The 21,835-nt window shown below is 35.6% G+C and overlaps 1 protein-coding gene across 4 annotated transcripts in view; it reads left to right on the top strand.

The window, feature by feature from the left end:
* The window catches only part of PUS7L (pseudouridine synthase 7 like), a 49,506-nt gene that overhangs the window by 7,894 nt on the left and 19,777 nt on the right, over positions 1–21,835 (top strand). For 2 of the 4 annotated variants that reach the window (XM_046013604.1, XM_046013603.1), the window contains exons 3-9: positions 5,976–6,135; positions 6,974–7,166; positions 10,316–10,414; positions 12,083–12,164; positions 13,797–14,074; positions 17,331–17,384; positions 18,958–21,081. In XM_046013604.1, the coding sequence (XP_045869560.1) occupies positions 5,976–6,135; positions 6,974–7,166; positions 10,316–10,414; positions 12,083–12,164; positions 13,797–14,074; positions 17,331–17,384; positions 18,958–19,284 (1,193 nt within the window). In that variant the 3' untranslated portion in view covers positions 19,285–21,081. Of the gene's footprint in view, positions 1–2,714; positions 2,748–5,975; positions 6,136–6,973; positions 7,167–10,315; positions 10,415–12,082; positions 12,165–13,796; positions 14,075–17,330; positions 17,385–18,957; positions 21,082–21,835 lie in introns of those variants that run through there. The other 2 variants (XM_046013606.1, XM_046013605.1) reach the window with 2 other exon arrangements.

Here is a 21,835-nt window from a genome sequence, read left to right as displayed (position 1 = left end):
GTGAGCCTGGTGAGGGGTATTATGGAGGGTGCGTATTGCCTGGAGCACTGGGTGTGGTGCATAAACAATGAATTTTGGAACACTGGAATAAAATAAAATAAAATGGAAAAAAATGAAGTTAGCTGTGGGTTTTTCATATTTGGTCTTTTTTGTGAGGAAATATGTTCCCTCTACACATACTTTTTTGAGGGTTTTTATCATGAATGAATGTTGTACTATGTCAAATGCTTTTTCTGTGTCTATTGAAATGATCATATGGTTTTTCTTATTGCTGTTATGTATCACATTGATTGGTTTGCAAATTTTTAACCATCCTTGCAACCCAGGAATAAATCCCACTTGATTGGTGATGATTTTTTTTTTTTAATTTTTTTGGGGGGGTTTGGTTTGCTAGGATATTGTTCAGGATCTCTGCATTTGTGTTCATCAGAAATATTGGCCTTATATAATGCTTTTAAGATAAAAGCAGCAACACAAATTCGCACAGATTGTATGAGGCACAGAAACAGGTTATATAATGTAGGGACTCTGGTATAAATGAAGAGATTAGACTTTGAATCTCTGTGGGTTTTATTTTGTATTATGACTTCAGTTCATAAAAAAGGCCTATGAACTTTTTAATCTCTTTAAGACTTATTTCCACAAATGGAAAAATGGAAAAAAATAATACCATGGGCAAGGTACTTAATAATTTGTAACTTCTGGTTGTACTTTAAAAATGGGGTAATGGTAAGGCCTAATTCACAATGATATTCTAACTATTAAATGAAGTAATTAATGAAAAATTTTAATATATATAATTATTCAAATGTGGATGTCTTCTGTCCTGGAAATTTGTCTGGTGTGTGATTTGCCTTATCCATGAGAAAGCTGTTAGTACAGCACTTGACACATGAGGCATAAATTCTCACCGTATTAATTTGAATTATTGAACTAAAAATTGTGGAATCTTTTTATGCATTAGTTTAAATTAGTTTTATAAAAACTATGAATAATTGGATGGATTTATTAAGGGGAGGATTGATGGTTCACCAGAGAATTGTATGGAGATACAAGTCTAAGAACAAAGAAAAAGACCAAGGTAAAGTATGCCTAGCCCATATTTTGCACAGGCCAAGCTTTTGTAAGAACAAAAATAACGCATTTAAAAAAAATTCTTAATAAATAACCTATCTAAAAAGTAGAACACTTGAAAAAACTCATTTTTATTGTTATAAAATATACATAACAGAATTTACCATTTTAACCACTATTAAGTGTACAGTTTAATGGTATTAAGTACATTTATTTGATAGAAAGAGAGAGTATATTCTGAATTTGGGGTGTGTGTAGTGGGGCTAATAGTATTAGTGCCAGAAGATGGATCATTGTTGTCAAACCCAAGTAGATTTTTAGTGCTCTTCTGGTATTCACACAAATGCCTTTTGTGGCCAGTAGAATATGGCAGAAGTGATGGTGTGTAATCTCTAAGGCTAGATCATAAAAAGCGTTCTACTTTTTGCCTATATTTCTTGGATTGCTCACTGTGAGGTAAGCTGGCTAATAAACTGTGAGGATATCCAGGCAGTCCATTGGAGAACTGAGGCCTCTGGCCAGCAGCCAGCACCAATTTGTCAGCCATGAGAGTGAGTCCCTTTGGAAATAGATCCTCCAGCTCCTGTCAGGCTTTTTTAATAACTATAGCCCCAGCAACATTTAACTGCAACTTTGTGGGAGAGCCTGAGCTCAAACCACCAAACTAAGGTGCTCTTGAATTCCTGTCCCACAGGCACTATGAGAGATAAGTGAACATTATAAGCCACTAAGGTTTGGGGTGACTTGTTATGCGATATTAGATAAATGATATATAGCAATTAATCTTAGGCATGTGCAAATCACTAATAGGCAGATACCTCAAGGGATCACCTATGCAGATTTCTGGAACTCTGCCTACAGAGCTTCGTCTTATCTAGAACTCTGCCCTGTGGATTCCTGCTCACTCAGCCTTCCTGAGCTCTAACCTCTAACCCTTTTAATTTAGCATAAATGCTGTGTTCTACCTGGATTCTTCCTCCCTGTGCTATGGTCTAGAAACTATCTAGGCAAAACAAACACAAAAAAAACCCCACAGTATTTTAGGCTCACTTCTTTTGTTTTCCTTTTCTTTTTGAATCATAGTTCTGTGCTGCCTGTTCTCCAGTGGCTAAAAACAGGTGTTTCGTATGTTTTATCTAGCTTTCTATATGTTTATAATGGGAGGTCGTATCTAGTACTGATTATTCCAACATGGCTAGAAGTGGAAATTGAATTTTAAAATTTAGTATAGTTCATTTTCTTTGTAAGCACTTCACTTTTTCCAAGTAATCAGGAGATATTATAAATCTTATAAATTGAAAGTATAAATTTGGTGGCCTTTAAGTTTTCCTGTGTATTCCCAAGTTATTTACTAACTTAGTGAGATTTCAATGTAAGAAGACAAATTTAAATCAATTTATAATTTGATTTACATTTATAATTTATAATTATATAAATTTAAACACATTTATAATTAGAATTAGGTGTCATTCTCTTAAAGATTCCACATATATAAGACACAGATTTATAGACACAAATACCAAAATCATAGATTTGATTCTCCTATATTCTAAATTCTAAATAATCACAAATTTAAAAAAATCCTTATGCACTGAGGCTAACCAGCAACAAATTATATAATTTCAGACAATCTGGAGGTTCCTTCCTGCATGGCTGAGCTTGCTTAACAACTAGTAAGTGACATGCCCAGATTGGCAGGGGCAGATTTGACGTTTCAAATTCCACTTACCAAACACATAAACTTTTTTTTTTTTGAAGATTTTATTTATTTATTTGACAGAGATCACAAGTAGGCAGAGAAGCAGGCAGAGAGGGAGGGAAAGCAGGCTCCCTGCTGAGCAGAGAGCCCTATGCGGGGCTCAGTCCCAGGACCCTGAGATTATGACCTGAGCCATAATCAGTGGGTTAAGCCCACTGAGCCACCCAGGTGCCCCCCAAACACATAAACTTTAAAACTTTTATGGATTGGTCTCTTGGCATTCTTCTATGTAGAACAGTTTCCTGGTCTACTAAGGGAAGTTTGTAACACCTAGCCAGCCTGCTGCAACACTTTCCAGATTTTGCATTTCTTTTACTCTTAAGATATTTTAGTGACTTCTGTCTAGTTCCACAGATTTGATATATTTGAGGGACTACTATATTTTTTCACATTATTCTTAATTGACTCTCAAATGTTTTGGTTCTAGGACACCTGAAGAGTATAGCTCTTATAAGTTATTGTATACCCCAAACAACTTTTATTTGTGTGGTTATTACCTGTTGATTTCTAACCTGTTAAAACGAGAAATCGTTGAACCACCATGTTGTACATGTGAAACTAAAGTAATATTGTGTGTTAGCTATACTTCAATTAAAAAACCCCAGAAAATCTAAAAATAATGAATTAGTTTAAAGAAACATATTACTAGTAACATGAAAAATAACCGTATTTTTCAACTCAAAAATTAGTGACAAGAGGCATTATTTTACAGTTCTGTAAATCTTTCTAGTATCTGCCTTAATAAAAGTCAGCTCGATTCTGTTATCTGTTCTTGCATTCAGTCTATTGGAATTTCTTGTTTTGATTGAATCAAAAGAATAAAACTCACCTTCACACAGGTATGTAGTTGGGAAAGGGAGGACATTATAGGCCCCATAAAATAATAGGGTCCCACAAATCCTACAAATACTGAAATATTTGATATTTTGATCTTAATGCTTTGATTGTTTGCCATACTTCTTTTCGTTCTTCAAACCCCTAGAGCAGCAACACTTCCTCAAATTGTTTTCAGCCTCCTAAGACTAAATGCTTCCAAGGCAGGGATCATTTTTGTTTTATTGACCATTATATCTTTAGCCAGCACATCTTCTGAAATCATTTTATTTCAAGTTTGTAATTAAATCTTAAAACAAAAAGCTGAAATATCTTGAGGTTATAATTTCTCTACACTTTAAAAATGGGTTTTTAATTTCATTTTATTGGGGCACCTGGGTGGCTCACATGGTTAAGCATCTGCCTTTGGCTCGGGTCATGATCTCCAGGTCCTGAGATTGAGCCCCAGGTTGGGTTCCCTGCTCAGCAGGGAGTCTGCTTCTCCCTCTCCCTCTGCCTCTCCCCCTGCTTGTGCTCTTTCTGTCTCTGTATCTCTCTCAAATGAATAATTTTTTTTTCATTTTATTTGCAATAAGTCATAAAAACAGCTGTCCTGGAATCAGATGTTTATATTTGAATCTATTTGGTTAGGATACCCTAAAAGTGTGAAGAACAAATTGTGATTTTGCACACAGAATTAGCTTATATGATTCTCTCCTTTCTTGTACCTCTTTTATCAGTTCTTCAAGAGTAACAGAGATCATAGTACATTTAAGTTATCACGGCTGTAATAGAAAATTTGGAGAAATCTAGGGAGCTGTGTGAAAGTACAAAAAATAATCGCCCTAGTGGTAAAAATAAATCTAGAAAGTAATGGATAGTGCTTGAATATTCTTCAGAAGTTATAGCTGTTTGTTTATACTTTAACAATTTTTAAACACATAAGTTAAAAATATTTTTCTTGTAGAAATTAAAACATTGAAAATATACTTGCATTGTAGATTTTTAACTTTTCCCATAAATTATGTGCACTATGTATATTTTTTAAACCTACTATTTTTGTGTTTTTAGAGATTATTCATATGAATATATGAATCATAAATATATAGATCTTCCCCCATTCTTTTAAGCAACTTATGATATTCTAAAATGTGATATTATGTTTAGCTATTTTATATATTCATAAATGGATGGATAGATATATACATACATTTCACATCCTTCTACTTCCTGAATCACATTTATGTTTAATGTTCATTTTTCATAGAGTATTCACTATTCAGGGAAACCCTTGTAGCTGCTGATGACAGTTACAGCAAAAAATCTGAATGTGTTTTCATGGTTTGAGGGAAGAGGGCAGTAGTTTGATGTATCTTATAAGTAAATATGGTCAACGGTGACTTGTGGTATTTTGTTACTATCAATGCTGGCGGTATTTTGTTACTATCAATGCTGGCAGGTGTATAGGCCAGCATATTGGGGAACTTCTTAGGTGGTAGTTGGTACTGGGCTTGTTCCTTTTCCCTACCTTCACAATCTCACTCCCACCCTGTTTTAAACACCTACCACAAAGCAAATGCTGTTTTTATCTCTGAAACTCCTGAAACTCCCAGTTGATGGGGTGGGCAAACGTAAAGAGAGAAGTTATAATGCATGGTGGCATGTGTCATGGTATTGATGATAACAACTTGTGGAGACATGCAAGTTGGTGTAATCAACCTTGTGGAGTTTATTTATTCATTCAGCAATTATTTGAGTGGTTGCTGTGTGTTAGGCTGTGGGTATAACAGTTGAAACAACAGACATGATCCTTGCTTTAGGAGCATTCAGTCTTGGGGACCTGGGAAGAACTTAAGGGAGAACTGCTGCTGCTGTTGGATCATGAAGAATAAACACAAGTGTGGCCAGTAAAATGGAAGGAACGCATTTTAAACAGAGGGATTCAAATGTGTGAAAGTACAAAGCTGTGGAAGGCGCTAAATCCACCCACGGATTCTGAGACATTTTCTGTGTCATACAGGATATACATGCAGAGACTGAAAAGGGAGACCGAGTTCAGATATAAATGCCAAATTAAGGAATTCAGATGTTTTTTCTATAAGCCTTTTCTGAGCCAATTAGTATTTTTCAAATGACTGCTGAAATCTAAGACACTGATTTTGTATCTTGTTAAAAAATAGTTACATTAATAATTTGATTCATTATATTAATCGATTAGTCTACTAAGAAGGTAGTTGATGTATTGTAGCTCTGTGTGTGTGTGTGTGTGTGTGTGTGTGTGTGTGTGTATGTGTGTATGTAATCTGGGATTTTTGTTTGTTTGTTTCAGCCTTTACCCTACGGAAAGAAAATCTGGAAATGTTTGAAGCACTTGGATTTTTAGCTATCAAACTTGGTGTGATTCCTTCAGATTTTAGTTATGCAGGCCTAAAAGACAAGAAAGCCATCACCTATCAAGCAATGGTCGTTAGAAAAGTGACTCCAGAGAGGTAATCTGACATTACTTTGTAAGCTAGAACTTCACTTTCTTATTGCATCAAATAAATAAATGTGAGATTAAAAACTCACTAGGGGGCGCCTGGGTGCCTCAGTGGGTTAAAGCCTCTGCCTTCAGGTCAGGTCATGATCCGGGGGCCGTGGGATCGAGCCCCGCATCTGGCTCTCTGCCTGCCTCTCTGACAACTTGTGATCTCTGTCAAATAAATTAAAAAAAATAAATAAAAACTCACTAGGAGCATATTAACTAGGGGCATGTTAACCTCCTATCAATAGTAATTAATTGATTAAAGGCTTATTGAGCAGCACATTCTGCCTTAATATAATTATCTTCTAAATAATGTTATGTCTTAAATTTACACTGAAAATATAGGTAGTTTTAAGACAGAAACTTTGAGAAGTGGCAGATTTTAAATGATTGAATTGTTCAGTTCATAAAACAACTTTGTGACTATAATCCTAGAGTAATTTTTTTTTAGTGCACATTTGTTGAAATAGCATTACCTTTTGAATTCCAAAAAAATTATTAGTGTTCTGATATAAGTGGTTGTCTGGCAACTGTTATTTAAACATTATATTAATTTTTTTAAGATTTTATCTATTTATTTGACAGACAGAGATCACAAGTAGGCAGAGAGGCAGGCAGAGAGAGAGAGAGAAGCAGGCTCTCCGCTGAGCAGGGAGCCCGATGTGGGACTCGATCCCAGGATGCTGGGATCATGACCTGAGCCGCAGGCAGAGGCTTTAACCCACTGAGCCACCCAGGCGCCCCACATTATATTAATTTTTAAGTGTAATATTTAACAAGTCTATATGATTTGTCATTTATAGGTTGAAAAATATTGAAAAAGAAATTGAAAAGAAAAGAATGAATGTGTTTAATATTCGATCTGTAGATGATTCCCTTAGACTCGGTCAGCTCAAAGGAAATCACTTTGATATTATCATCAGAAATTTAAGAAGCCAAATAAATGACTCTGCAAACCTGAGAGAAAGAATTTTGGAGGCAATAGAAAATGTTAAGGTAAGAAAACTCAATTTTAAAATAGTGTTACAGGAAAATCTTTGTAGGCCTTCTCTTTACGTTGAGGCGAGAAGGGAAACTTCTTTTTCTTTTGTATCTTTTATTTTTATATGTGTGTCATTATTTAAAAAAATGATAATTAGGGCACTTTGGCTTATTTTTAATTTTCTTCTTAGTACATTTTTTGTATTAAAAAACAAAACTTTAATGTAATTTAAAAAATAGAGTTACGGGGGGAATCTATCTGCATAAGAAGAGAGGTGTTTTTTGTTGCTGTTTGTGTGTTTGTTTTTTTAGCATGTGCCATATAGAGTAGTATTTTATTTTATTTATTTATTTATTTTTAAGATTTTTTTTTTTTAAAGATTTTATTTATTTATTTGACAGACAGAGATCACAAGCAGGCAGAGAGGCAGACAGAGAGAGAGGAGGAAGCAGGCTCCCTGTCAAGCAGAGAGCCCGATGCGGGGCTCGATCCCAGGAACCTGAGATCATGACCTGAGCTGAAGGCAGAGGCTTTAACCCACTGAGCCACCCAGGCACCCCTTAAGATTTTTTTATTTATTAATTTGACAGAGATCACAAGTAGGCAGAGAGGCAGGCAGAGAGACAGGAGGAAACAGGCTCCCTGCTGAGCAGAGAGCCCTATGTGGGGCTCGATCCCAGGACCCGGGATCATGATCTGAGCTGAAGGCAGAGGCTTTAACCCACTGATCCACCCAGGTGTCCCTAGAATAGTATTTTAGGCAAAGGGATTAATTTGGGAGGAAATTTTGTTCAGTGATTTTTTTTCCAGAACTCTTTGGTAAATAGTTATATTACTTATCAGAATTATGCACAATCTTTTTTTTCTTTTCAATCTAATTATGAATTTTTTTCAATGCATACAAATGGTAAATCATACACATTTTATTATGTCTTACAATAGTAACTATTTAAAATATATAAGTGACATTTTCCAGGCATCTCAATATGCCATAGCCTTCAGTCTGATCATCTAGACTATGGGTTAGCAAGCTTTCTCTGTAAAGAACCAGATAATAAATAATTTTGGCTTTGTAGGCATATGGCCTCTGTTACAACCACTCTACTGCCCTTGTGTGTAGAAGCAGCCATAGGCGATACATAAATGAATGAGCATGCTTGTGTCCCAGTAAAACTTTATTTACAAAAATAAGTGTTGGCCACATTTGACTTGTGGGCTGTTAGTAGTCTGACAACCCCTGATCTAGACTAGTAATCCTCAACCTGGAGTGCTTCTAGGCAATCTCAGCAGTCAGTCCCTACCCCCGAACCAATTAAATAGGAACGTCTGGGAATGCAGCTTTGTTTATTAGTATTTTTTAAAAACTCTCTAGGTGATTTTACTCTACAGCTAACACTGAGAAACACTGATCTAAGATCTTGACCACAAAGACCTTTTTACACAATTTTATTCCTCTGCAAAGGAAAACAAATAAGCAAAACTGGTTTTTAAATCACTATTATGCCTTATGGTCAGGAAAATGACTTCCAACTAAAGATTTTCTAAATTCACATTTATTTGTGATTGTATATTCTTTGTATGATGGGTCTTTTCCTTTTTTCCTAGACCTACCTAAACTTTTTCCTCCCTCAAGAAATTGTTAATAAATGATATTCCTTTAAAAAGGGAGAGAGTTTCTCTGGACTCTGATAGCATTTATTGCCTATCTTTCATTTGGAATTTATGAATATACAACTGCCTATTATAAAATCTCCATTAAGAATGATTTTAACTTTAGCCAACTTTCCTTTAATTCTGAAAATAAGAAGTCTTTGAAGTTTTGTTTTAGAGGGTTATAACTTTGACTTCAAGTAACTTTTGTTATATCCAGTCCTAAGTAATTTGAAGTGGTACTTAAAGCTCTTTTGGTTATTCTAGAGTGTTATTTGATACCATTTTTCTAAATTTGAAATAAAAATTCTTATGAGAAATACTCATAAAGTGAGCATGAAAAATTCTTATCTTTCAAGAAACCATCTGGACCCAGCGTTTTCTTTGTGAGAGCATGTTTATCCCCTGACCAGTGTTTTTAAGTTTGCAGAGTAATTTACAGTTTTCTATTCCTGGGGAAGTGATGCCATGTCATTGTCTTGGCTCAGGCCTTCAGAAACTGAGATGACTAAAAAATGAATTGTTATGTATAAAGGAACCAAGACTTGCTGGGATTGAAGTAAATTTATTTCTTACTCCCAGCATCACCAGACAGCAGAAGGATCTCAAAATCAGAAAGAGCTTCAGGGCAAAAATCAGATCCAGTCCTAGGTAAACAGTTTGTTGTGGAACTTTGCTGGTTTAGCACTGGAAGACCTGCATCCCACAATACCCTTCAGTAATGTGAATGGAAAGCTGACATATTCTTAAAGCTTTTTCGTTGGTCTTATTTCCTATCCTTTAATTGTTTGGTTTTCTTCTTTCTATTCTTTAACTGTATAGCATTTCTCAGACCATTTGGCCCTTATGTGTGTATTGGTGATTACGATATTCTTTTATTAAAATGAATACGAAGAGAAAGACCTGGTTACATATTCTGACACAGTAATTATATTTATTTGTTATAGTCACTTTGGGCCTGTGACAAAGAACTGTAGACTTGGTGACTTTTAAATAACAGAAATTTATTTCTTAGAGTGCTGGAGACTGAAAACCTGAGATCAGGGCACCAGCCTTAACTTCTTGTTGTATTCTCACGTGGTGGAAAGAGAGGGAGCTAGCTCCATGTTCTTTTCTTATAGGGAAACTAATTCCATTCATGAGAGCTCTACCCTCATGACCTAATTAAAAAGGTCATGTGTCCCAGTGTCCTCACCCTTAAATATCATCACATTGGAGATTGAGATTTCAACATATGAATTTTGGGGAAACACAGGCATGCGATCCATAACAATATATTTTTTTTAAAGATTTTATTTTTATTATTTATTTATTTGAGATAGAAAGCATGCAAGAGAACACAAGCTGGGGGAGAAGGAGAAGCAGACTCCCCGCTGAGCAGGGAGAAGGCTGTGGGACTTGATCCCAGGACCCCGGGATCATGACCTAAGCCGAAGGCAGACGCTTAACTGACTGAGCCACCCAGGTGCCCCACAGTATACTTCTAATTTAACTGGTTTTCTTGTATTTGTAGAATAAAGGATTTGTAAATTATTATGGGCCACAGAGATTTGGGATGGGAAGGAAAGTTCACACCGACCAGATTGGACTGGCTTTGCTGAAGAGTGAAATGGTATGGATTTTAAAAAAACCATGATCTGATTTGCTTTGTCTGTTGTACTTACTACATAAGCTTTCTTAACCCAGCATATAAATGCATATATACACACACATACGTATACCATATACTACATTATTGAACACTTTTGAGCAGCTACTATATTTTTAGTATCACATTATAATAAAGCAAACTGTATGCGGTATCCCTCTGTTTGTTACTTGTTTGAGACTTAACAGAGAATTGGCCAGTACTCACCAAATTCTAAAAAAAACTTAATAGAGGATTTAGAGAAAACTTAACACCGTACAGTTCCAAAAATATGACATCAAATTGTATCAAATTCTCATATCATTTAAACAGAAGCTCTCCTGTCTTTTAAACTTCATATTCCATGCTTCTCATTTTTGTGAAGTTTGCTAGAGCGTTATCAGTTGTTGCTGTGTAACACACTACTCCAAAACTGAGTGGCCTATGTTGACAGACATTTACTGTCTCACTGTTCCTGAGGGTCAGGTATCTGGGAGCTGGGTCTTGGTGCATCAGGGTCTCACATGGTGTGCAGTCACACTATCAACCAGGCTGCAGTCTTTGGAGACTTGAATGGGCATAGAGGACCTGCTTTGCAAGCACACTCCCATGGTTGTTGGCAGGAAGCTTTAGTTTCTCACCGTAGGACTACTCATGGAGTGACTTAACTGAGAGAGGAGTCCAGGAGCTCAGAAGAGTGAGAGAGAGACCGTAAGACCACAATATAAATCTCCATATCTTTTATAACATAATCTGGGAAGTGACATCTTTACTTCTGCTTTATCCTACTTACTGGGCGCACAGACCCAGCCTGATAAGAGTGGGGAGGACTGTGGTAGGTGTGAGTACCAGCCAGTGGAGATCATCAGAGGCCAACTTAGAGGCTGGCCCTACAGCTAGAAAGCCGTATTTTCTTTCCTTTGAAGCATCCCCTCCCCAACTTTTGCATTCTCTGCATCTCAGTTTAAATTTTCATCCCACTCCCAAGAAAAATTGAATTCTTCTTATCTTGTGACCTCAAAGCCTCTTGGACTTCCTATCTAAGGTTTTATTATATTTTATTGTTATTGTTTATTTGATCTTTTCCAGTAAATAAACATCATATCTCTCTTGCTCAACACTCTATCGCTAGTACTGTGCACAGTGCCTAGCACATAGCAGATGCTTAGTAATATTTATTTGAATGAATTAGCTTCTGAACATATATTTGACAATTTTGACAATTATTTGTAAGATCAGACAATTCCACTTGAGAACAGAAATTAAATTAGTGGTTCACTATTTCCCTATGCTTTCTTCCTCTCCAATTTTTGTTATATATGTTGGTCAAGTCTGAGTTTTGTATGATTACTTCATACTTGCATTCTAAAGCTTGATGATAGATATAAAGAATGACAGAAGCAGAACTATGGAAATGATGGGCACTTTTCCCAGTCCATAATATTTTAAACCTATGTATGAAGTTGCTTTGTGCAGATCTATTTCCAAATATAGTGCTGTTTAATTTTTGAAAACTTGAAGATAAAATTATAGTTTCAAATATCATTGTTAAGTGCCTATTCTTTTATGATGTCAGAGAATTTGTATCTTTTAAAAAAAGTAAGTAATTTGTCATTTTTGTTTGACATATGTTTGCTTGCTTGATTTTTAAAGGTGGAGGCTATAAAATTATTTCTTACACCAGAAGATCTGGATGATCCTATAAATAGAGCAAAGAAATATTTTCTTCAAACTGGTATTTAAAAATTTCTTTACCCTATACATAGTCATGCAAATACTTAATACAAATGTTATGTCAGCAGGAGGGCATTTGTTACTTTGCTACATAAATGTGATAAGAAATAGCTTGTAATATATTACACATTTAATAATTTTGTTACATGTCAAAGACTCATTTTTGATCAGATATCCAGGACTTTTGTCTGTTTTAACTCTTGCTTGGGGGTAGGAGTGAGGGGAGAAATAGCTTCTTAGTTTTTCTTGGTCTGAATTCTCAGAGGAGGAGTGCCTAGGTGGCTCAGTGGATTAAAGACTCTGCCTTTGGCTCAGATCATGGTGATCTCTGTTTGTCAAATAAATAAATAAAATCTTAAAAAAAAAAATCCTCAGAGGAGTTAAGAATTTCAAATTCTACACTGGTATCAATGAAAGTATACACTACAGGGGCACCTGAGTGGCTCAGAAGGTTAGGCAGCTGCCTTCGGCTCAGGTCATGATCCCCGGGGTCTTGGGATCAAGCCCCACATTGGGCTCTCTGCACAGCAGTGAGTCTGCTTCTCCCTCTCCCTCCATAATCTCTCTCACTTTCACTCTCTTTAAAAAAAAAAAAAAGAAAGAAAAAGAAAGTATACACTACAACTAGAGGAGACTTAAAAACAAACTACATAAAAGCTTATTTGTTATATCCAATACTTTGTGCACTGTTTTTGGTTTAGATGCCCATTCAGCCCAGTTAATTTGGACACTTTAGCTCAATATCATGATTTAAATGCAGAATGTTTCCTGGGAAACACCAAAGAAAATGGTTATGAATGTGGGTTCTACAGTCAATCCACATGGGTTTGACTCTCAAAATGACTTATGTGTTTCTATCTATTTAGAGTTCTGAGAATATAATTTCTTTATGACAGTGATTCCTAAACTTGAGTGTGCATAAGAAACACCTGGTATATTTATTAAAATGAGGATTCCTACCTAAATAAGCATCTTTGAAGTAGAGTTCATTAATTTAATTTTAAAAAGCATTCCATTAGCTTAAGCCGCTGCCTTCGGCTCAGGTCATGATCTCAGGGTCTTGGGATCGAGCCCCGCATCGGGCTCTCTGCTCCGCAGGGAGCCTGCTTCCTCCTCTCTCTCTGCCTGCCTCTCTGCCTACTTGTGATCTCTCTCTCTGTCAAATAAATAAATAAAATCTTAAAAAAAAAAAAAGCATTCCATTAGCAAGGCCTGTTAGCATCCTTGATGGATCCAACCTTTTCTTACTCAAAAGATTCTGTATAAATGTTCATAATAGCTCTTTAAAAATATGTAGGCTCAGAGGTTTATTTAGTGTTTGTTTTTTTTAAGAAATCTTCTGAATAATTACAAGTTAGTTTATCTTCATTTTGAAGTAGGTATTACTAATGTGCTTTCTGCTATTTTTTTTAAAGCAGGGAAAGTGATTGGAGAATGGACCATATGATTAATGACCTTTTTTAGACAAACTCTTTAGGTGTAGCTAGGTTTATAGTTGGTGCTAAATGTCATCTTCATATTCAAGTTTATAAGAGCATAGTTCATTGCCCCTCACTTAGAAGGTATAATAAAAGTCTTTATAACTGGCCTATAAATGAAAGTGGCTGACTCACTGATTTTCTCTTTATTTCAGAGGATGCTAAAGGCACACTTTCATTGATGCCTGAATTCAAAGTTCGCGAGAGAGCACTGTTGGAGTCATTGCATCGCTTTGGCATGACAGAGGAGGGTTGTATCCAGGCATGGTTTTCTTTTCCCCATTCAATGCGCATATTCTACGTTCATGCATATAGCAGCAAAATTTGGAATGAGGCAGTATCTTACAGACTTGCAACTTATGGATCAAGAGTAGTAGAGGGTGATTTGGTCTGTTTGGATGAAGATATTGATGAACATTTCCCAAATAGTAAAGTAAGTATCATTTCATCAAAGTTGTCAAAGAGTAGTTACCACACTGGGAACATTAATTTTCAGAAGCCTTAATTTGAGAAACAATTTAGAACTAAGCATATGTTTTATATTTTTATTTGTATTTGCTTATTGTTTGCTTCTATGCTAAGGGCTAAGGCTTAACACATGTTTGTAAATGGTAAAATAAAAATAGTCAGTGGCCTTAAATGAAAGGTACAAAGATAGTAAACCTTCCTTTAAAGAATATGTTTTAAAGAATTATAGAAGTAATGAACAGAATAGTATCATTAAAAGTGAAGAATCAAAAGTTTACATATGAAGCTGTCATCTTCTCACCACTCTTATTGTCTATCTCTTGTGTCCAGGAAATCAACCTCTGTTTTTTGGCGTGTGTCCTTCTAGGCCTTTTTCTATGCTTTCACATAAATACATAGGAGAATATATTTTTATTCTATTAGCTAACACTGAGGAAAGAAAAGGAGGGCTTAGATAAAGCTCAGAACTTAAAATACGAAAAAGAATACAATTTTTTATAATAATGGTATATGGGGTGTGTAATATGTGTATTTCTTTTATATAAATGTGATTTTATATAATTGCAATTTCAAAGCTTGCTTTTTTCCTCTTAATTTATATTACAAAAGTTGATTCTTTCATCTCCTCTCTATCCAACCAGTACTTTTATCTTTGTGGGTTTAAGCAGCTTAAATAATAAAACTGAATTCCATAAATCAAGTAAAGAAGCTTATTTTGTAATATAATGCAAAAAGAACATTATCTCGTTAGTCTTACAAAGATGTTATAAATGTGGAGGTATTTGAGTAGTGCTTTCATATGTAACATCATAACATCATTGAATTTTAGATGAGAAGAGGATCTTAGAGACCCTCTTTTTTAACTCCTGTTTTATAGAAATGAAAATCAAGACCCAGATTACATGACACAGGTAACAGCATTAAGAGACTTAGCCCGAGTTGATCTCTACCAGATAAATCATGGAGTACAGAAAAGGTGTTAGCATCTAGAGAGAGAACATGGCCCAATTTTTCAAAAATGAAGAAACATAGACTCTGAACTCTATGTAAAGGGAGCTTTATTTGAATTAATGGTAGAAGTCTGGATGTATGAATTAAGGTTTTTGTTTGTTTGTTTGATTGGTTGGTTTTGGTTTTGGTTTTGGTTTTGGTTTTAAGTAATGGAGATCTTCCTCCAACCAACTTAAAGAAAAGTGGACAGGAATTCATTGGCTCTCAAAACGGAGACTCTGATTCAGATACAGCTATATCCGGTCTCCTAAAGAATCTGTCTCTATTTTCTTCATCTATCAATTGTGTTTTCCTCTGTTAGAGCCATTCTTGGTCTGGCTTGTTCTTTCGCTGGCAAGATGGTTATGAGCATCTCTAAGCTTATTTCTTACAACTTGTAGACAAGAGGACTTTTCTTCCCAGTGGAATAAAGGCCATGGAATTAAGTCTCTCTGGCTAGGAAAGACCAATTCCTGTGGACTGGAGTATGTGATCGGCTAAGCCTATGTTCCAAAGGATCCTCCCTGGAGCCATATCACCCAAATCATGTTGGAGAACCAGGAGGGAAGCTCCCTGAAAATGAGAGTGCTTCTATCAGAAAAGAGAGTAATGGCTGAGTAAGCCAGAGTGACCAATGTTTGCTTCACTGTTTCATTGAGTGGGTGGCTTATGAGTATTTAGATAAGAAAGTGATCTTGGGGAGCGTAAGTCACTAAGAATGTCATTTAACTGAGACAAAATCTGAAACTAAAAAGAAATCCAGCAGCATTATAGGTCTTATTTTACCCCATGATGGAAGAGATGCCAGTGATTCCCTTTTGACAAATTGTGAAAAATCATGTTTTTTTCACACATTCCAGAAAACATGTTCGTTTAAATATTAACTGGGCTACGCATTATTTAGTAAGTTAGCCATTCCTAATTCAGATTTTCAGAAGTCTCTGACAAGACATGGTAATAATCTCTGAAATACATGTCTTATAAGGCTTCTTTGTTCAAAGTAACATTTGCAAGGACAGTTTTGTGATCAGAACTGTACCTGTTTTTCTTTTGGAGTTGTAGGAGAAAGGAGAACTTTTTCTCCTTCATATCTTGCTAAGTTTCCTTCAATTAGGAAAAAAAAAGTCTTTATATAGTTTAGGACCAATCGTTTATACTTTATTACTAAGGACTATGAATAGAAAAGACAGGATTTACAGGCCCAACATGTTAAAATATGACAATGAAAAGACAGTAAAGTTTCTAATAAATGGTGTATGGGCCATGTAATGTTGTGCATCTACAGTTAAAAATTGTAGGAAACTGGGGCGTTTGGGTGGCTCAGTGGGTTAAAGACTCTGCCTTCGGCTCAGGTCATGATCCCGGGGTCCTGGGATCGAGCCCCTCATCGGGCTCTCTGCTCCACGGGGAGCCTGCTTCCTCCTCTCTCTCTGCCTGCCTCTCTGCCTAGTTGTGATTTCTCTCTGTCAAATAAATAAAATAAAAAAAAAATTGTAGGAAACTAATCTGATTCCTGATAAGTTTACTGGTCTAACGGTTACACCTTTACTTCAAGTAACTTGGTAGATTTTCTTTTAATTTCTCTGTGAACAAGAAAGAGAAATGTGTCAGACAGTTAAAAAGTTAGATGAATTCCTAGTTGGAGAATAGCCGTATACCCAAAGCATGTTTGTTAATTAAAAAATCAGTTGATATCAACCTGGAGGGAGCTCTCTAACCACAAAACAAGGTCTTCTGTACTTGACCATGTTTTTCAGTATTTTCACATTTTGAGAATCACCACTTCTCAGCATTATGGCACTTGCTGGCGACAGAGGTGGGGGGCGGTTTCCCAGAGGCAGATTTTTTTTTTTTTTTAATAAACATATAATGTATTTTTATCCCCAGGAGTACAGGTCTGTGAATCACCAGGTTTACACACTTCACAGCACTCACCAGAGGCAGATTTTTGATTCAACGCAACAACTTTGTAAGTTAGGAAAGGCTGCTGGTAATGAGATAGAAATGTCTCCTTGGGGTGTCACGCTACCACCATTCTCTCTGTGCTCCAACTTCAGTTCTCAGTGGTCAAAGTAGCAAGTACCATTCTAATTTTTATGTAGTCTAGAAACAAATTGTGAAAATAATCTTGTTTGGGTATATGTTTATTCAGCATAGGAGTCAAATTATACATAACAGGGAAAATTGAGGCAATGAATCATCCATATTTTTGTCATGTTTTTAAAATACAGGTTCATCTAGTAACTGAGGAAGAGGAATCAGCTGACACGTATGCAATACATCAGGTAAATTTGTTTAAAAATTGGTATCGCTTAGGGCGCTTGGGTGGCTCAGTGGATTAAAGCCTCTGCCTTCTCAGGTCATGACCTCAGGGTTCTGAGATCTAGCCCTGCATCGGGCTCTCTGCTCAGCAGGGAGCCTGCTTCCCCCTCTCTCTCTGCCTGCCTCTCTGCCTACTTGTGATCTCTCTCTGTCAAATAAATAAATAAAATCTTAAAAAAAAAAAGTTGGTGTCACTTAGATCTACATATAGATACTATATCCAAAAGACAAAATGTTGATCGGTTCTCCGCCCCACCTTTTCCTTTTAACTACTTTATAATTCAGGTAGAATTTATATACAATAAAAATCACTCTTCTCAGTTTATAGTTCTAAGAGTTTTGATAAACATACAGTCTTGTAACTACCAGAGAAATTGAGATAAAGAACATTTTCATCTCTCCCTAAAATTTCCCTGTACCCCTTTTTAGTCTTAGTCAACCCCCACCCCAAGCTCCAGGCCCCACTCCTGATTGGTTCATCCATTTTCTGCCCCGATCATTTTGCCTTTGAAAGAATGTCAAATAAATTTCCATATAGTTTGTGGTCTTTTATGTCTGACTTCTTTCAATTAGCATAATGAATTTGAAATCCATTGATGTTGTATGTATTTAATTTTTTATCTTGTTCCCTTTTCTGACTACCTTTTGGTATTGTTTAAAATCATCAACAAAGGAGGAAAGCCCTACAAACTGTAGTGTCTTTTCATAAGGATATGAGCAAAACACTGTTTGGTGCTACTGGTTCACTCTCATGTTTCTAAATAAGTAAGAAGAATGTAAAGTTACCAACCAAAATACCATTTATGTCACTGAGCAGTAGGGGTTATTTATTATCAAAACAATATGCTTTTAGGATTGTATGACTACATTAAGATTAAATCTTTGTCAGCTAATTAAATGTACCCAAGCCTCTTATTTCCTCTCTTCTACATCAACAATAGTTTGTCTAATAATATAATAATATCTGACTTGAGCTGGTTACCTTGGTTGTTGTGAGTCCTTCTTGATTTTAGTTAGCTCTTATCTTTGCCTGGCAGTGTTTAAAATAATCAAAGTAGTGTAGCATTCAATAGCATGTTTTAGGCTGATTGTAATGTTTATATCCTGAGACATAATGATCATGTATCAGTGACTGACTCCCTTACTCTCTGTTTCTTTCTCTCTCTTTCTTTCCCTCCTTCCCTCCCTCCCCTCTTCCTCCCTCCTTCCCTCCCTTCCTTTTTTTCTCTTTCTTTCTCTCTCTCTCTCTCTCTCTTTCTTTCTTTCTAAGGTTTTATTTATTTATTTGAGAGAGAGGGAGAGAGAGGGAGCGCAAGCAGGGGGAGAGGGAGAAACAGGCTCCCTGCTGGGCAGGGAACCTGACATGGGACTCCATCCCAGGATTCTGAGATCATGACCTGCACCGAAGACAGACTCTTAACCAGCTGAGCCACCCAGGCGCCCCAGTGATTTTCTTATATACCGAATCTTAGAGATACAATGATCATGTATTTTTCTGAAGGCTGTTTCATGTAATTTTGTCCTTCTTCTGCACAGGTGGTTCTTCCAGTGCTTGGATACAATATTCAGTACCCGAAGAACAAAGTTGGGCAGTGGTACCAGGAAATACTTAGCAGAGATGGACTACAGACATGTAGGTTTAAAGTACCGACTCTGAAACTCAATGTTCCAGGATGCTATAGACAGATACTGAAACATCCCCATAATGTCTCATACCAGCTAATGGAAGAACATGATACTGATGTCAAAACTGAAGGTTCTCACATTGATGAAGCAACTTTATCTCTTTTGATCTCTTTCGATCTTGATGCTTCGTGTTATGCAACAGTCTGTCTGAGGGAGATAATGAAGCATGACTTTTAGAACCAATACCCTTGATACAACCATATATATGTCACTCTTTAAAAGGAAGGAAGCTAAAATTTCCTGTGCACTTTCCATGTGCTAGGAGCCTTATCATTTTTATCTCCTGTGATTATAAAACATCCTGCTGAAGTAGGAGTTTGATGCTGATGTTCTAGAGTACATATAGCTAGAAAGCAGCAGGATCTGGATTTAAGACCCTAAAACCTATGTTCTTTCTATTATCTAATATTTCAGTGATGTTTATTCTGTGCTATAAAATTTATAATCTTTCTTGACTATTCAAAACAAATAATACGGCAAGATAGCATGGAAGAAAAAAACCATGTTTGGAGTAATGTTTATATCCCCTAGCTCCTTGCTTAGAATGTAGATGAAACTAGATTGTAATATGATTGGAGAGAAAGAGAAGTGTTTTGTTAATTATTATCATCATTCTTTTCTGTTTTTGAAATTATTGATCAGAATAACACATTACGGAAATATAATCCCTGTATTTATGATAGCTACCCCAGGGTAGCTTACCCCTTTATAAGATAACTTATCTTCAGTGAAGATTCAAATAAAAATTTTCATACAATTTCTTTATCTCAGTATACATTGACCCTTTTTGACTTTCTATGATATTTTTACCTATTACTGAAAACATAGATTTTAGAGTCAGACGGACTTGGGTTCAGACTCCAGCTCTGACACTTACTAGTGACTTTGGGTGTATTATTGATTCTTTTTGAGGCTTACTTAAAGAATCAAGATAGCACCAATGTCATAAGCAATAAGTAATAGGATTGTCTCCACCTTTTATGTTGCTAGAGGGAGAACACATTTTGCCCATTTGAAGACTGAAATATTTGCCCCACATCATAAATCATCCTTAACCACTTTATATCAGTTAAATTTGGGAAGGATGGTATATATTGATCAGGAAGAGCCAATCATTCTTTCAGTGCTGGTAGTATAACATGATGATAAAATTTAAAAAGCAGTATAGAACATTACGTGTCAGTATTGTGGCACTTTTATACACTTAAGTCAGTGAAACTGTTTTGGGTATAGTAGCATAAGGAAATAAAATTCAAAAGAAGGAAGAGTTATATGCAATGCAAAATTGCTCATTGTAACATTTTTATATAAAATGAAACAAATTATAAGTAGTTTGAAAGTCTAGCATTAGACAACTAAAGTAGGTAAAATGAGATGTATCGACTTGATAGCAAAATATGTACATATTAAAAATGATGATAAAAGTTTAGGTATGTGAGAAAATGTTGCCCCTCGAAAATAAACATAGATATTACAAATGCAGTATGCACACTGAAAGCAGCTTTGACAAAGGGAGGCACTTTGGCATAGTGATTAAAAGCATAGTTACTGTGGAAAAACTCCCCAAGTTTGAACCTTGGCTCTGCCACATGGCATGTGGCCTTAAGACAAGTTACTTAAGCTTTGTGTGCTTTGGTTTCAACATCTGTGAAATGAGAATGGCAATGTACCTACCTCGTAGGATTATTGGGAGGATTTACCAAGTTCACGGATGTAAAGTAGTTTAGAAAAGTACCTGCTACTTAGTTATTGTTGAATAAGTATCCACAGATACAAGTTTGGAAAGGAAGAGAAAAAAACATGAAAATAAGTTTCTTTTTTGTCATTATTTATTTTAATAATAAATAAGTCTCAGAACACAAAAATTGGATTTTGTAGTACCATTGGATTTTTTAAAATTACCTTTATCATCTTAATATTTATTGAAAATAAAATGCTATATTAAGTAGTAAAAAAATTTAGAAAAAATGTGCCATTTCTTATACTAAATTATATGCTGCAAATGTAATCAGAAAGTGAATTATGTAAATTATTCAATTCTAGATATCTCTTAAATATTGAGTAGCAATTAGAAAATATGAAAGCATTAAAATGTGCTATCATTGATACTATTTTCTTTGCCTGTAGATGGCACTATAATTTTAGATATCTTATCTATTTAATACTGGGCCATATATAAGGAAAGACTCACTAAACTTATTGCAAGTCACCATAAAATGTATTCAGATACCATTGATGTGGAAAATTATTTAACATGCCTATAATATTTGATATGTTAATTTTTCTTCAGCATTAGACCTTGAATATACTTTGGACCATATGATGACCAGTCACCTAGCTTTTTGCAGTTTTCTTGGGCATTTCAGGCCTTCAGAAGGATAATCTTTGGATTAGTTTTAATTTTCAAGGTTGCTTTTGAAACTGAGCATTAGTGCCTCAGGATTACTAAAGTAAAACAAATTGAGGTCTTTTTATTAAGCTAAAAACACTGATGTTTTTGACTTAGGCTAAACTGAAAGTCATACGCAAGTTTCAGTTCAAGTAACATTTGTTGTTTGTAGTACCAGCACTTTGTCACTTCTCTCATTTTAATCCACGTACCCAAGCTTTAGGTAGGTAACATTTCCCCTGATTTTGCAGATGGGAAAATATCTGAGTGGTTTACTGACCTATCCAAGGTCAAACAAGATAGTATGTGGCTAAACTTGATTATGCTTTGTAGATCAGT

The sequence above is a fragment of the Meles meles genome, chromosome 7 (assembly GCF_922984935.1).
Source record: "Meles meles chromosome 7, mMelMel3.1 paternal haplotype, whole genome shotgun sequence".
Classification (NCBI taxonomy): Eukaryota; Metazoa; Chordata; class Mammalia; order Carnivora; family Mustelidae; genus Meles; species Meles meles.
Note: the sequence above shows the minus strand (reverse complement) of the source record. Positions and strands in the feature narration are given on the sequence as shown.